Below are 16,692 nucleotides of genomic sequence, written 5' to 3' on the forward strand. Positions count from 1 at the left end.
CAATCGCGCTGAACGCGCTGTTAAACTTGTTAATTGTCTCGCTATTTGTTGCATGAATACTATATAAAAAAAGTTGTTAGATTTAGGTTTAGTTGATTTTTACGTTCGTACGTGTCTTAAGCTCTTTTCTTTTACAGTTAGTAATTACATAACACTATCGATCCGAAGATTATTATAAAATTGAAATTTGTTTATGGAAATAAAACTCTCTTGTTTTGACATGATTTACGTGTGCTTGATCGATTGTTTTCTCGAAATAATTCTGTTAATATATAATTTCCTTTTTAAAATTTGTGTAATTGGCACCACTTCATATCCCCGGTTATCATATGTACTTAAAGTTTCGTAACGCTTATAAGCACTGTGCTTTCATAAAAACATAAGAAAGGACATTAAAAGATTCTTATGTGTGATAACTATAAAATTTAAATCAGTGTGTACATGTATATAAAATCTCATCTTTTCCATAAATATCAATGATTATGTAAAATATAATGCTTAAAAAAAGATTAAATAAAGATTAACAGACATTTCTGGAAATATAAGGCTTAAATCAGGAGAATACTTCCATTTGTATATAATATGTATAAGTATATATATATATGTATAAAAATCTTACATCCTGTTCTGAGAATTTATACAAATCAGACATTTAATTTTAACTTCAAAATTTGTTGTTATCAAGGAAGTTGAAATTAAATATTGTGTGGTTTATCAAATATTTTACGAAATGAAGAGGACGCGAATGGTGAAAGGCAGTCGGCACTTATCTAAATAAAATTATAATTCTAGAATACACGATCTTGATAACCACTGTCAGCCATACTAGAACTAGGTTTTGCTGGCCCTCCAGGTACTTGATGATGTGGATGACGTATATGACCAGGACGTCTTGGTGGAGCCAAATACTCGAACATACTTTGCGTATGCTGCGCCAACATTTTGCTAAGATCACAAGGCATTGGATCGGTCCAAAAGAAATCGTGATTCAACGCAGAATCCGAGTCATATCTTTTCAATGGATCAAGAATTAGAAGTTTATCTAACAAGTCACACGCATAAGCGTCCTTTAAATATGGTTTCAATCTGTCTTTAACCTATTCACAAAATGTAAAATATTTTCATCTCTTCAATACAATTGCTTATAGTGCAGTTGATCAAAAGAGCCAAGGTAATAAATACCTTTCGTTTCTGACCCTTAGGTAAATCCATTTTATTAAATAATTCTAAATTTTCTACTCCAGGCCATACTTCGGTTGTTATGGAACCGCATAATTGAGAAATTAATATGAGCTGTTGTTGCTCTGTGTTTCCTTGCATTATAGGTGATCTATAAAAATGATCGATGCCAATGTGATAATTGTATATATATTATATATATTACATATATACAAGTACTGCTGAAAGATATGCACCTGGTCCACATTTCAGCCATTATACATCCTGCACCCCATAGATCAACAGGAGGACCATAATTCCTGTCACCGAGCAAAAGTTCTGGTGGCCTGTACCATAAAGTAACAACTCTATTCGTATAACGGTTTGGCTGACCATTTTTGTTTGCGCTAAACGCACGAGCTAATCCAAAATCAGCTAATTTTAATACACCATTTTTTGTTATTAAAACATTTGCAGCCTTCATATCTCTATGTAAAATCTATGAAGAGTGAAATGTCAATTAGTATAATCAGCCTGTACATTAAATATATTATTTATTTTCCTAGAAATCATATAATTTATATACCATTACCTTGTTACTGTGAATATAATAGAGACCGTTTAACAATTGTTGCATAACTTTTTTAATTTCTCCTAAACTAAATTTTACATTTACATTGGACAATAAGCCTGCCAGGTCGTGTTCACAAAAGTCAAATACAAGATAGAACGTAGAACGATAACGGTTATATTGAGTTGCTACAAGAATATTTTCACGGTTAATCACCTTAGAAAAGCTTTGAAAATAGATGGTACTTGTATGGCAACGTTTACCTCTTGTTCTACATATTTCTATTAAATTCACCACATTTTCATGTTTTAATAATTGTAATATCCTTATCTCCCTTAAAGCAGTAATAGGAAACTGTAAATAGAAGTGTTATCAATATTACAATGCATTCTGCGTAATTTGTAACGTTTAAGATACATTACATCCAGATATTTCATTGGTGTGTATAACGCATATTTGTTAATATAAATTGTTTTGTACAACATATAAATGGCAAAATATAATTCCATCGACCATTAGGTCCGTAGAAATGCTTAGGGAAGATATATTAAGCTGTGTATAGACCAGCTAACAATTAATGAACATTGATCGCAAACAGTGTCTTTAAGGACATGGTGAACTTCTTATAATTACTATTTAATTCGCAATCACATATTACGCGACAGCGTAAGAACATTGACGCAATTTCCATTCTGTTCGAGAACAGTTCATATACCGATGTAGATGATGTAGATGGGCCTTTAAACGATCGAATATCTGAATGTGTACGTACCCCTTCCTTTTCATTGTCCATTAACACTTTTTTCATAGCTACAAATTTTTTAGTACAATTCTTATCCCTAGCCTTGAACACCTCCCTACAGATCATGAGAATTTCAGAAATAATAACACATTTTTCATTGTTTCAGGATCGTAACCTGAAAGAAAACGGACTGTACTAGCGAGCTCACCCGAATGTGCCCTGGCCAATTTTCGCGACCTTCTCATATTTCGAGGACTCGTCGCAATGAGGAAAATCGAACTCCTCGATGTACTTCTCCTTCTCCTTCGTATTCATCTTCGATGTACATCAGGTAAGCAGAAGTTTCACGACAAAATAGCATCGTAGGCGAACACTCATCGCGATCCACGGGCGAATATTTGACAGCACATTGCCGTACCTAACCTCGAAACAGAAAAATTGATCACGGCTCGCCGCGCCACCTGCCGTGGCCAACGGCAAACAGTCTCACGCTTTCGTATTGGGAACGATCGTCGCATATTTATGTCTTTTGAACAACAAACAAGTGAACGTTTCGTAGTATCGTACCGTTAATATCCGCCGAATTTTGCAGCGGACGCGTCCGGCAAAATGCGCGAGAGGATTACGGCTCGTAACGCAGCGTAATCATGACGTATCCCGACCGGTGTTCAGGAACCGAAATAATGCGAGGTACGTACATATGTACAAAGTACGATCAATAAATTATTGAGAAAGTCTTATCGAAAATATGTTTGAAAAGGTGCTCGAGCTTTAGAAAGAACACGACGAGAACGTTTCTCTGCGTTTAGAATTGTTTTTTCAAGGACTGCGCTACGACGGGACGTACTAATTCGCGTGTGTTAGTCTTAATATTCCAAAGTAAGTCGTCAGTCGGAAGGAGGCATACAAAGATGCGTTAAATGACAGTCAACAAGGCGTGTTCGATCAATGCCTCCGAAGGATCGAAAAGGTTTAAATCCTCGATGCCGCGTTTCTTATTTAGTTAATTAGAACGCGAAGTTTTCATTAATTAATCGATTGCTCGGCATTCGACACGTCCCGACGGTGTAATCTCAGTCCCCCTTCAAACGCTGGATTCCTACTTTTGAACCATGCTAGAATTACACGTTTATTTTTGGCATTCGCATTTTAACTTTATTCCGATTTTCGGCTCTACGTTTTCTACCTTTAACGCGATACCGTTTCATTCAACAATTATATTCACGATTAAGCGTTAAATTTAAGGTTAAACGTAATAAAGTTGGACAGAACATGCATTTACCAAATGCATACTACGTATTTCGAGAATTATTCCCGAGATAATGTTATGTAATAATTTACAATCAACTACGCCCTAATTCTTTACATTTTACAGGATAATATATGGTGCGTGTAACACAGTGTAATCATTCTCTAAATATTGAAGACACTACGAAAGGATTAATAATTACTATGCATGGAGGCACCTCCTGTATTGACCTTGAAATTGTTATGTACTTTGTCAGCAATGCATACATTGAAGGAAGAATCATTAATGTCCTTCTTGCTTCAGCTGTCTGTCTGCTTTATACATTTGGAGTTTTATAAAATTCAAAAGAAAATTAAACAAAATTGCACAAAGAATTTAACGTATTTAATAATATAAATATTTAATTACATGTATAAATATTAAATACACGTAGAAAGATTACTATTTGCAAAGACAAAGTGTTACATGCACAATATATTCTCTTTTTACACGTATATTGACATTTTTAAGCATCACTATATTGTATATGTTGTAATTAATTTTTTATCTTGCTGTACAAAAAAGTTTAATGAATTAAAGGTGAACAAGTATGAAACATTAAACATGTCTCATGGCTGGAGGCAGGGGCAGCAACAAGCAAAGTGGAAATTTAGACAGAATACATCAATGGCTTTGTTGCCATCAGCTTTATGCTTCTGTCAAGCCTCAACTTCCTACCAGCGAAACATTTAAGAAACATCATTGCGTAGAAAAGAATCGGATCGTTACAAAAAGTCTTAGTGATCTACAAGCTAATATTTCAAGGTAAACCACTAAATTTGTATCATTTCATTCATAAGTCATTAATTAAATCGAAAATTTAATTCAACGAACACTTAGTTCAAAATAATGTTAATATTACTTGTCAATTGTTTCATATAAAAGGTATATCGAACAAAAAATATAAATAGTTTTATAATATCCTCGCATGAAGTATTTAAAACATTTGTGGTAAACTACTCACTGTTGTGTAATTTCTATCTGTATAATTAATATGTGTAATATTGGGTATCAGTATTGTAACTGGTACATTGTACAAAAATATAAGATACTTAAAAGCTCTAATTTAAAATCTAGCAAGCTTTTATTATATCATATTTATTGTATCTGTATAATATAATTATCTGTTCAAGTTAATATTAAATTGTAACTAATGAGAATGTATTTGTATAAAACAACTTATAAATATGCACAGAATTTAAGTTTTTCTGTAAGTACATAAACTGAATAGAGTATTTTATTGTAGCATATTTACGGACTCTTTGTATTGTGATTTTAACATAATACATGGACATAATATAGTACGAATAAACCAGTGTATCCTTAAAACAAGAGCTCCACACTTTTACAAGATTCTCAAGCCTTATTTTATATACATTAACAATCATATCGATTGCATCATTGATAAACTGGAAATTTTTCATCATATAGAAGGATTTGTGAGGTACTTCCAAATCCCTAATCACTTACATAGAAGCAGTATCTATGAGAACTATATGTTTTTTTTTCGTTACATACCATAGGCTATATCTACAATATGTACTTTTGTTTAATTTAGGAACATTTGTGATAATTTACATGTAGTAACAAGTCTTTCATGTATATTACAATTAACATATTAGTTACTATAATACAGCAAACACAAATTTTCCTCAATTAATACTTATAAAGTTCCTTGTATTCATGCTTTAATTTGCATAGTATTTTTAATATGCGGTTCTTTTATGTAATAAATAATTCCTCTGTTTTTTGCAATATTTCTTATGATACTTTTTTTATATAAATTATTATATAGTTTCACTCAAATATTTCTAGCATACGAGGTACTCCCCTCAGATTAATTAAAAAGAAAAGGTTGTCTGCTATAATGGCAACAGCAGATATAATATTAATTTGTATTTTTGATTTTGTATTAGTCTTTCTGTCATTTCCAAGATAAATATTTATATAGTATGCATGAGTATTTTTCTTATGTATCTTATATATAGCAACTTTTTATATGATACTCCGTCCTGTAGAAAAAGTCATGTTAAACGAATTCTGCACATAAATGGAAGGATGAGTGTATTTTATTCCTACACGAATTGCAAAACGTTAATTTGCATGCATTTTGTGTAAATTTTGTATTAAATATATTTCTTTAATAACATGTAATAATACTCTTTCCTCAACTTTTAAAACTATAAATTATCATCATTCTATCAACAGTACACAAATTTTAAAATGAATTGCCAATTCTGTTTGATTTTTATTTTTTTGCATATACAATTGGCCTGAATGTTTTTAAATTCATTTCTCTATCATGAAACATACATAAATTGTTGTACATAACAGTGTATATTATGACAACCAGCATGTAATACTTGACTTTTCACTTTGAAAATAAATGTCATAGAATGCACAGGATAGAACAATGTATATTAGATATATATTTCGCTATCATTTGTACCATACTTGTTTTTTAAGTACAACAATTTTCAGGCTTTTATACAGTGACTCAAATTTCTCGAAGGAAGAACAGCTGTTGGTAGAACACATTTTGAGTACTTACACATCAAGATTTGCGACTGCATCTTCTGAAAATAAAGTACTAGACATCAATGAAAGGTTACAATTTATAACTGTATTTATAAAATAGATTTTCCAATAACTATAATTTAATTAACATTTTTACTTATATATATCTGTTTTTATGTCAAAGATATGCGGATGGCACAACAGCAGACTGTCGTTCAAAAAGTACTGAAAGTGTGGGAAATGTGAGAGATTATGCTATCGTGGATGTAAGTCCCACTGTATCCGATATGGCTGATTCTGGTTTGGAAACTGGTTCTGTAAGCCCGCATGAAAACACCACGTCTGAAAATTCAAGTACCGATTTTGAAGAACTGCAAGTCACGGAGTACGCTTCTGGAAGCGATGAAATAGATAAAATACGCGGGAGACGTGTACGTAACAAAGATCAGAAAGTAGTTGCAAACAATGAACGCTATAATACGACCAACAATTTCAAAACTACATGCCACATAAAGGATTTGGTAGAATCGGGATTGATGGAATGCGGTTCGAACGATAATAACGCGACCTGTTGCTCTTTTAACCCTGAACAACCGCTATTAGATTCCTCTAGTTCATCCACGGATAATGCTCAAAGAGGGAAGTCTAATGCGGACGAAATATTTCAATATGAAAACCAAGTACTTAGTGATCCATTTTACGAATCTGACTGCGCCAGCGACGAAAACGAATCGTTTGAATTTATTAATCTTGGAAACGCGTCCTCTGCGAGCCAGGGGAAGAATTGTGCAAAGGCAGAGACCGCAGAAAAATTGCAGGATGAGAAGATGTGTCATTCGAGTTATACCCAAGCGGCAGATACGCAATCGGATAACGTAAACCGTGATGTATCACACGATACACATAGCCAAAAAAGTTCCTGTAATACAAGTAATTATTACTTCATCGATGCGTCGACCCTCAACGATGAAATAGAGGTTCCAACTCCGAGCATACCTAAAAGTCAATGCTATGACGAAAAATTCCCACCATACACTTCCTATTCTTCCAAATATGTTGCAAACACATCTAACGATCTCGTCGAGGAACAATGTTACAAATTCACCCCCCTTAAAACAACCAATTTACAAACTGGACACGAAAGGACAGCAGAATTCGAGAGAGAATTGAAGCTCACTGAGTACCTTGAACCACTTGACGCACGGAAAATGCGGAAAACTAACTTTATGCCTGAAGATAAAATAAGTGCGGAAACAAATAAAGAATCGTTAGTCGTGGAAATTAAGGAAGCAGACAGCGGTGAAAGTGCGCATCCTTCTCCTTGTCCTGACAATAATAAAAATATAAATAACGACCGACACGTTACATCACGAATAAGTAACGACGATAATTCGAACGTTTTAACAGAAACTGAAAAAGAAACGATCGATCAAACGAACGATAAAGATGCAAATTCATCGGATGATACACGACCACCCACTCTTATCAGAAGGAATACGTTTGAGCTGGACTCAAACGACGAGAAGCTTTCCGTGTTGAGGCAAGAGTACGAACGACGACAAGGCAACCTTGTATTCCAAAATGCTATACCTCAATATTCAGGACATCGCGTTGATGGCGATTCGTGTTTCAATCCACCTGACGAACCTTCGATTCCGATCAGTAACGTTTTAAATAAATTTACAATGGACGTTCAAGTACCAACTGGTAGTCAGTATCATACGATGCCCTATCTATCCCTTAATAACGAGAAATACGATATGAATCAGTCGCTACCGGAGAATAACAATTCGTTGCAGAATACTACTAAAACAAACATGATTTATCCAGTGACCAAAAGTGCTAGTGACGAAGTTGTTATGGATTATCATGCAGAATTGGACAATGATTCGAGCAACTGTAGTAACAGTTTACCTGTTACCTTAAGTTGTATCGTACAAAAGGATAATAGAACTGATACGATAAAAAAGACCAAGTGTGTCGAGACTATGCCCATTATATCCGGCGGTGTCAGCACTTCAGACTATTCTAAGCCCACCGATAGTCCTACTGTGCGACGGAAAACTGAATCGACACCAATCGTTTCCGGTGGTTCTGTTATCATGAACGAATTCGAGGCGAAAACGAGACCAACGAGAATGTCTTCGTCTATGACCGCTTGGGTGGTTGACATGAGCGATTGCAACAAGAATGAGCCCAAGCTATCGAGCAACGTTCACGCAGGGATGTCTCAAAGTTTTTCAAGCTCGGAATGCGTGAAGAAACCTGTAAGAAAAATGAGCGCTCACGAGAAACATGGTAGTTTAGGATTTTTTGTTAACTTGAAGGATATGGATAATAAACCTGTCGCGCAGCAACAAAGTTACACGACGGAGAAGAAAGAACAGAATTTATGCAGCAAATCTTATTGTGAATTTTATGTTGATATGTCCGGTACAAATAACGCTCCGAAAAATAAGAAATTGGAGGTGGAAGAGCCCGTTGTCAAACTTGAGAAACCTATCGAAAGTATCGACAAGAAAAATATTTTCTCTATGTTCATCGATTTGAGTGATCCACCGAAGAATAAAGAGAATACTGCTGCGCAACATTCGCACAGAAGAAGTTTCTCCACTTTCTCCGACAAGCAAGTGGAAATCAAATTAGACGATACTAATTCCAGTGAGAATAGCATCACTTCGAGGGACGATCAGTCGTCGATTGAACAAAAATGTGCCAGAGAGAAGACAAAACCGAGTGTATTTATGTACATAGAGTCTGATTCTCCGGTGGTAAGGAGAAGAACTTTATCTTCGTCACGGCCAGCGTTCAAACGGCATTCCTGGAACGTTGATAAAACGCAAAGTGTTAACAACAACAACAACGGGCACGTTGCAAAAGAACTAATGTTTAGAAAAGAGCATAAACGGGCGCATAGTTTGTCTGTAGATCGAGGAGACTTGAAGAGGTTGCAAGGAAAACCTAGTTGTTCAAGCAACTCTTTAAACGACACAGCAAAGCCTGAATTCGTTATCCAGAAAAACTCTAAGCTTACACAAGAAGGCAATAATGGTCCAAATAACATGGACACATCTACAGAAGATGTATTTGAGTTCGATGTGAGAGATACACCTCCAAATTCTCACGTTGAAGTGATCAATGAAGAACTCCGTGTCAGCATAAAGGAACACGAGTACACGGAATTGAAAACTGATAGGGCCATTGAGAATCTTGAGGCGAACGATGTCAAAGTGTACGAAGATGAGTATTCAGAAACGTCTGCGTGGGAAAAAACATGTACAGAAAGCACCGAGGGGCAAACACGAAAGAGCGAGACATTCGATATAAGTAGCGGTAGTGGACCATCGCCTGATAGCGATAATCATGACTACGAATTGTCTGAACTGTTGAACGGAGAAGTGCCAAACATAAACCGACCACAAATAGTTCCTGCTGTAGGTAGTAAAATATCAGAAACGCATAAATCATTAAACGAGACCATTAAAAAGATAGAAAGTGAATTGAAAAGTCCCGATTATGTGAAGTCAGAGACGGTATATGACAACATAACATTGAAGAAGAGTGAAAGGACCGTGGGACACACTATGAAAACGACAACTTCGAACTTTGTTCGCTTGTCAGATCTGGATAAAACGCCCGTGATTTCCCATTCAACGGACACGTTGATCGTGAAAGAAGATAGAAAGTATCGTATGTGCAAAAGTATTCCGGAGACTTCTTGGATTGAAAGTAAATTGGTAATGTCCATAACTAATGGATCCGTTAGGTCAGTTCCTAGGAAATTCACTTCGGTGATGAGCACTTCTTTGCCGCCTAAACAAAAGTCACCATTGGAAGAGTTAACAGGAGAATACGATGGAGAAGGAATTATATCAGAGTCTGATTTGAGCAGTATGCAAAGTAGCATGGGTCGTTCTGGTGCTGGTGTGTACCTTATTATATATGTTAAATATTATCCTCTATGTCATATTCATGAATGAACAGTTCGTTAAATTATGGAGGTTTGCACACTGAATGCGAGGTGTAATCAGATAATCCTCAAAGTAAACATTTTTTGGATATTATCAATATTTACTTTAGAGATCGGTCCAGCCATAAAACCGTAGTATGTACCGTAATAGCATGAAATTGAAGAGAGAAAAAGATAAGACATTCACGTTTTTGACATAAGAGGAATGATATAGTGATGGCTAAATCTCTGCTCACAAATAGCGAGAGTAATAAATAAAGACAAATTGGAAGTAGTAGAAAGTACGCGAGAGTGTCTAATATGGAAGGGATAAATACTGTGTAGAAATGTGATGTTGACAGGAAATGTGGATTTGATTGATTTTAGAATCTACAGACTTCTCCTGTCATTTTTCTTGTCATTGACATTCACATGTCATAGCGTTCTAGGAGCTGTACAGATATTGTTATACATCACAATGCGATGCAACACGTTTCACATATGTTTAACGAAGGACTTAACATATACGTTCGTATGACTTTACATTTGTCTGGATGTTCCTTTAGAATAGCAAAAATCGAGTCCCTTCTTGGAGGCTCTTGATGTCTGCTGACAAACTTATTATATTGCTCCCGAGGCATGCTTTTAAGAGCAAGAGTTTCACACCGCTATATCATCAAATTGTTCATCAATCGATAAAGTGTATGAACTATAATTTTGTTTTTAGAGGGAAGCACGGAAGAAACTGAAACATCAAGTTTAGCAGGAAGCAGACCGTACAATAGATTAGGCGAGGATTTATTAAGAATGTTCTTAGAGGAGATCAATCCAGACGTTACAATCGATGTAGGTGGACGTCGTATAAGAGCTCACAAATGTATATTGAGCTCTCGTTGTCAATATTTCGCAGCGATTCTCAGCGGCGGCTGGATCGAGAGCGTAGGGAATGTTATTTCTCTGCAAGGGTATTCCTATGATGCGGTACACTTTGCGCTACGCCATATATACAGCGGAGAAAGTAATATACCAGATTCTATAAGTATAGTTGAGCTGGCTACATTAGCTGATATGTTGTGCTTGGAAGGTCTTAAAGAAATTATTGGATATACGCTTAAAGTAAAATATTGTCATCTGTTTCACAAGGTAAGATTGTGAAGTGGTATGTTTAGATTATAGTATAAAGATTCTAATACATTTTTTATCGGGCCCGTCAAATGTATTACATTACAGCCTTGCCAAATATGTGCCGTTGGTGTATTGGAGTGTATGCCTCTGGCAGCAGCTTACGGTCTAGACGAAGTGTATCGTAAGTCTTTACGATGGGTTACGAGACATTTCGTGCGAATATGGCCGTGTAAAGCATTCGCAACGCTTCCGAAAGAACTCATGGCGAAGTGTTATCATCAACATATTGTACATATGGTGCGTATTATTTAATCGACATTGCGGTTTTGCAAGTCTATATAATTTCTATTTTATGTACCAAAAATAATAGTCTACGGATAACGTGCTTCAAACTATGATGGATTGTGATAAACTGCTCGCAACATTACCGAATGTTCGTTGGGCCGAACCAGTGTTCAGGATGGTCTCGAATTTATTGGAAACTTCGGTGAAGTTTTTGTCAGACAATTTCTCGGGTGTTCTGGGAAACGAAAACTTCCAATCTCTTGGTCGAGAGTTAACATGGAACATCAGTCGATTGGAGGATAATTTCTTGGCGGCTGCCGAACGGCTGCCACCGGAACAGGCGTGCAAAAGTTACACGAAATTGCATAAAATGTTAACTTCTGCGCAGCAAGACGAAGTTCAAGAGAAGATCAAATGGGGACCTTTGTTTGTTGATTTTTTGAAGAAAATCCAAAGTCGGGTAGAGAAATGCTTAGTCAGAGATGCGGCTAGAGCCGCAAGAACTAGTACGTGGTTGAAAATGGATTTGGAGCTTCGACGTAGAATACAAGAACTAGCTTGCCTTGTAATTTTACCAAACGAAACATCAAGACGCCCGTCGAGACATTCTAATTCCATAAAAGTAAATAATATAATAATATAATATATATGTAAACGAATTTAATATTTTTTCAATTTCTGTCTTTCTCTTCAAATATATTTATTTCGTTCAGGAGCCTAGACCACAATCAAGCCGTTCAACAACCGCGAACAGAAGTTTGGATTTGAAACGTGTAAAAATGGTTATATCAGAGCATAATCATAAAACTTTGAAACAAATGGCAGCGACGCAACAGCAACAGCCGAAAAAAGTTTTCAATAAACCAAAAAGTGATCCATTGGAACGTAAAATGCAAAATGATAAACCAACGACTACACATACAGATACAAATAGGCCGAAATCGTGGCCTAATAAATTAGAGGTAATTTTTCGTTTATTTTTTAGTACTAATGATGATATCTATGGTAAAAGATATACTGATTACATAAATTATATTCTATCTGTTGCATGAAATTGTTTGCAGAGTTTAGTTAATGTATACGTGAGCCTCATTTATATTTACAAATACCTGGAATATCCCAATTTTTTAATTATGTTAAAACGAAACCGTGTTGTAGGAATGCCGTATTATAGAAGAGCCGCTTAGATTTTAATATTTCGAGATGTTTCAAGTGTTAATTTTCAGGTAAAATCAAGGTATCTGGAACCTAGGAACAAATCTGTTCCAAAGGAAACCACGCAGCAGCCAGTGCATCCGGAAAAGGTTATGACGCAGCAACGGAGGAAGATTATGATTTCATCTTCAGACTCGTCTCGCACTTCTAGTCCGGCAATGAAACGAGCTACCGAGAAGAAACCGTTAACCAAGATAAAGTTGCCTATAAAGAAAGACGTAAAAGCTCTTTCGTCGGACAGTTTAACAGAATCGAATGTCAGCAGAACGAATGCTAAGAAAGATTCGATCAGCAAAAGTTGCGGCATTACGCGGCCAGAGTCGCCATCTTTTAAACAAAAGAGCACAGAGATAGGCTTATCTGTAGATTCTTTAGCAGAATCGAAGAACAAGCCTGCAGCAGTTAAGAAAAAGGCCAATAAAATGGATACTTCCATGTCGACGGACAGTCTTATGACCGAAGTAACAACACCTAAATCGAATGCGTCGAACAAGCTTTCGCCAACTTTAGGGAAAACAACGAATAAGGCTCAGGCTTACGAAAAGGCGGCAAAGAAAACTTCGCCACCGATGCAGCAGAGAAGTCCGCTTACAGCGAATAGAAGACCGCGAAGATCTTTGGAAAGTTCGACTGCGGCCAGTAGAAGTAGAGCTGCAGCTATTAGCGCTTACCATCTGCGAAGAAATCTTCTAGATGCTGCGAAAACACCGGATATTCCAAGTAAGTCTTTGAATAGCGTGTCATCCAAACCCGTAAATACGCGGTTAGTCGCGCAGTCTACGATTAACCATCCTAACCTAGCGAGGGAAAAAAAAGAAGGAGTGCCGAATCAACAGGGCTCCGAGAGCCCTAGCAAAAGATCTTCCCCTAAATCATCTGGCACTAATAAAATGAGTAAATCTACGGTTACTAATAAAAGGATAGCTAGTACCACTAAGATCCCTTGCGATGAGAAAGGTAAAAGTAAGTGCCATAATGGGGAAGTTCCGAAACAACCTACAGTGGGTTCTAGGTCGGGAACCTTTTTGAAAGATGAGCCAACAATTCTTAAAAAGGCAGACGTTAAATCTTCTCAGATCAACACTTAAATTTACGGACTGGCCAGCTACGTATGTTTTTCCGTACATACGTAGCACCGTTAGTTTTACAATTATACATACAAAGCTATTGTCTTTAATCGCGAACGTGATAAACTCCAACTCCGCGAAATCGTACTATGTGTAAAAATAGAATTATATATAATTTTAATTTAAAGCAAGTTGCAGTTGATATTAAACGTCAAAGGAAATATATTTGAAATGCATTTATTAGATGTATAGAAAAGTGCTATGATTTTGTTGCAATGTTGAAGGTAACTATAAAACGAGATATGGCACTAGGAATACTGTAAGTTACAAATTATTATCATTATGTTTCTTCCTTTTTTCGATTATATATCTCTCTCTTGATCTCTGGCAATGTGGGAATACAATGAGTCTCAGAGACTTCTCGAGTGTCCGTTAACTTCAATTCGAATATTACACAACTAGGATACTGTGATTAAACAATATCACTTTCAATCACAAATGCAGCTAGCTTAACGTCCCACCCAGTTTTCAACCAATGTGCGCATTAATATGTCATAGTATTACACAACCCATATTCATAAAATGTAGACGTAACATGGCCAGTTATACAATATATTTAGATAGACCTCCTTTCTTCCACATTAAAGAGCCATATCACCCGAAATTGTTTTGTAGAGTTATTTACTAATTTTACTAGTTGCATTATATGTACTATAAAGTAATTTTTTCGTACCATTTAATGTTGCCATCTTACAAATTAATTCTTATTGTAAGTAGTACTCCGTTTACCCTCCAGCCACCCTTATTAATGATTTATATGTAGTTATTGTATTTATTTATTAAATTTATATCTCTATTTTGCAATGTACATTTTTATGCAATATTTGTATCTAGTCATTTATATATTTTAAATATTTACTTTTATGTAATGTTAATAAATAACTCAATATAATGTTAAAGAATGGTTTGATTCTTCAAGTCAAGCCTGTCCAAGTTATTGTTCGTGCAAACGACCTTCCGAGAGCAAAGGGTGATGAGGTAATTCGTCTGAAGCATTGCTGTCTCTTTATCGCTACCCTTGGATCTACTCTACACAGTTGTTGGTTTTTGCTCTTGGTCTGGCTCGCAAGCGGTGAAAACCTACTCGGACAGGTCTGCTTTAAGTAAGTCATTACTTGCTAAGAACTTTTGTTATGGTAAAAGAAAAATAATGGATTAAAATGCTCACAAAATTTACACATTTTATTCTAGTTTTTTACTTACAATCATACACGTATACTTAGCTTTAAATACATGACAATAATACAATTAAAATATCTTATACATCTAATAATGTTCCCCTAGGTCTTGTTCTTTTTGGATCCGCTTCGGGAGGAGGCATAGCTTTTCGTTTATTCATTCCTTTCCTTTCTAATTGCTTCTCTATTATTCGTGCATTATTAGCATACGAATCGGCAACTTCTCTCTGCAAATAGAAAACGTACATTTTAAACGTAAATTGTTTTTTATAACAAAGAAAAAAGTACAAATTCAATACACAAGGTTTTGTGTAAATTCTTGTGCTTACATATTAAATTCCTAGAGTAGCGTTCTATTTTAATTGTGCACAATATTAAAATCTAACATAGCAGACCTCTGTAGCATTTTATAATATTTTCTATTTTACTTTAACTAAGATATATATTTTTTTAAACTAAATAGCAGCTTTTTTATAAATATTTTATCTTAATTTTAGGAATAATATAGAAATAAATAACTTACTGCTTCAATTTCGTCTTCCTCTTCATCAATTGTAGAAACAGTGACAGAACTGAATTTTCCCATATTTTTTGTATGCTTTGTCACCATTATCTTCTTGGGTTTTTCGACAGCCACTTGATTATATATATCAGTCATTGGTCCTTCACCTGAGCTCTTGATCACTGCACCTTTTACAATGAATACAATATTTGTCGCTTGGTCATGTTTGTAATACAGGAAAAGTCCACATCTATAAGAACATGGACAGAAATTGAAATTAATACATTTATTGCAACTTGTAAAAATTATATATAATGTAAATACGTCGATCTAGCTTCTGAATTTTCATGATTCGTTACAAATATCGATGATATGTTAAAAAATGAAAGAGTGGATACAATACTTTTTACATTTTTGACGATATTGTTTTTCTATGCCTTCAGGACGTTTCAAATACACAATTTCATCTTGCTCGCAAGTCATCTTGTGGGCATGTTTACTTCCATCGATAACTCGCGCACCGTCTCTCTTTCTTAAAGGCAATTTTTCTATAGCACAATCTGTTGTAATACAAGGGTATGTTATGTACATTTCTTCATGATTTTTAAGAGAATAAAGAACAATGTATGCAATAAACAAAGTGAATCCAACCTAAAATCAACGTCATCTGTCCGCATAGGCAATAATAAATATGCAACGGTTTCTCTTCGCTATATTCTTCTTGATCCTTTGTGTCGGAACATATTATACTTCTTGATACTACTTTCGGCATTTTTAGTCTTATCAAAAACTATAAAAGCTAGAAATTGACAGCATTTCCATCCCATCAACGTGCGATTGTTTTGTCGAATACCTTGGCGATTTATCCGACAGATAGCGTCGATAGCGTACCGCCACCTATTGGCTGGAAGCATGTATTGCGTAGGACACGCCGAGAAGGATGTTCCCAGTCCCTCTTGCGCATTTCACTCGGTCGCACTTGGTGTTCGGTCGCGGTACGGTCGCTACAGTGTCAGACGCGCAGTCGAAGGAGGC

At 35.6% G+C, this 16,692-nt stretch overlaps 4 protein-coding genes across 7 annotated transcripts in view; 2 read left to right on the forward strand and 2 right to left on the reverse strand.

Annotated features, from left to right (window-relative positions):
• Window positions 1-525: 525 nt before the first annotated feature.
• Cdk9 (Cyclin-dependent kinase 9) lies at window positions 526-2,886 on the reverse strand. Its single transcript, XM_076902577.1, has 7 exons — window positions 2,680-2,886; window positions 2,502-2,586; window positions 1,993-2,083; window positions 1,751-1,917; window positions 1,416-1,657; window positions 1,183-1,330; window positions 526-1,097 (listed from the first exon to the last, which is right to left on the reverse strand). Exons 1-7 carry the CDS (start codon window positions 2,784-2,786, stop codon window positions 789-791), a joined length of 1,149 nt encoding a protein of 382 aa, XP_076758692.1. The 5' UTR covers window positions 2,787-2,886; the 3' UTR covers window positions 526-788.
• A 65-nt stretch (window positions 2,887-2,951) lies between these two features.
• On the forward strand, window positions 2,952-14,976 carry LOC143428008 (uncharacterized). 4 transcript variants are annotated; one of them, XM_076902570.1, is made up of 10 exons: window positions 2,952-3,161; window positions 4,300-4,524; window positions 5,006-5,203; window positions 6,241-6,366; window positions 6,461-10,200; window positions 10,953-11,368; window positions 11,456-11,647; window positions 11,721-12,257; window positions 12,349-12,597; window positions 12,862-14,976. In XM_076902570.1, the coding sequence occupies exons 2-10, from the start codon at window positions 4,331-4,333 to the stop codon at window positions 13,936-13,938; spliced, it is 6,729 nt and encodes a 2,242-aa protein (XP_076758685.1). In that variant the 5' UTR covers window positions 2,952-3,161; window positions 4,300-4,330; the 3' UTR covers window positions 13,939-14,976. The 4 variants fall into 4 exon arrangements, with proteins under 4 accessions (XP_076758685.1, XP_076758688.1, XP_076758686.1 ...); XM_076902571.1 differs by lacking the exon at window positions 2,952-3,161 and adding an exon at window positions 3,380-3,441; XM_076902572.1 differs by lacking the exon at window positions 2,952-3,161 and adding an exon at window positions 3,780-3,800.
• The window catches only part of Mical (Molecule interacting with CasL), a 65,675-nt gene continuing 62,417 nt past the window's right edge, over window positions 13,435-16,692 (forward strand). Inside the window, exon 1 of the mRNA XM_076902564.1 lies at window positions 13,435-13,570. The gene's annotated coding sequence lies outside the window, so the exon portion shown is untranslated. The remainder of the gene's footprint in view (window positions 13,571-16,692) is intronic.
• Window positions 15,133-16,469, reverse strand: LOC143428012 (STING ER exit protein). Its single transcript, XM_076902578.1, has 4 exons — window positions 16,309-16,469; window positions 16,061-16,217; window positions 15,679-15,907; window positions 15,133-15,382 (listed from the first exon to the last, which is right to left on the reverse strand). Exons 1-4 carry the CDS (start codon window positions 16,427-16,429, stop codon window positions 15,236-15,238), a joined length of 654 nt encoding a protein of 217 aa, XP_076758693.1. The 5' UTR covers window positions 16,430-16,469; the 3' UTR covers window positions 15,133-15,235.

Source organism: Xylocopa sonorina, chromosome 10, assembly GCF_050948175.1.
Source record: "Xylocopa sonorina isolate GNS202 chromosome 10, iyXylSono1_principal, whole genome shotgun sequence".
NCBI lineage: Eukaryota > Metazoa > Arthropoda > Insecta > Hymenoptera > Apidae > Xylocopa > Xylocopa sonorina.

Excerpts from the sequence above, each read along its gene's own strand:
- Cdk9 (XM_076902577.1), bottom strand. The coding sequence starts at position 2,786 with ATGAATACGAAGGAGAAGGAGAAGTACATCGAGGAGTTCGATTTTCCT. Across the intron at positions 2,587-2,679 it reads ATTGGCCAGGGCACATTCGG|GGAGGTGTTCAAGGCTAGGG; the intron begins GTGAGCTCGCTA and ends CATGATCTGTAG. Across the intron at positions 2,084-2,501 it reads TGGACAATGAAAAGGAAGGG|TTTCCTATTACTGCTTTAAG; the intron begins GTACGTACACAT and ends TTCTATTTACAG.
- LOC143428008 (XM_076902570.1), top strand. The coding sequence starts at position 4,331 with ATGGCTGGAGGCAGGGGCAGCAACAAGCAAAGTGGAAATTTAGACAGA. Across the intron at positions 4,525-5,005 it reads CTACAAGCTAATATTTCAAG|CATATTTACGGACTCTTTGT; the intron begins GTAAACCACTAA and ends ATTTTATTGTAG. Across the intron at positions 12,598-12,861 it reads CGTGGCCTAATAAATTAGAG|GTAAAATCAAGGTATCTGGA; the intron begins GTAATTTTTCGT and ends GTTAATTTTCAG.
- LOC143428012 (XM_076902578.1), bottom strand. The coding sequence starts at position 16,429 with ATGCCGAAAGTAGTATCAAGAAGTATAATATGTTCCGACACAAAGGAT. Across the intron at positions 16,218-16,308 it reads ACAGATGACGTTGATTTTAG|ATTGTGCTATAGAAAAATTG; the intron begins GTTGGATTCACT and ends GTATTACAACAG. Across the intron at positions 15,383-15,678 it reads AGGAAGACGAAATTGAAGCA|AGAGAAGTTGCCGATTCGTA; the intron begins GTAAGTTATTTA and ends TTCTATTTGCAG.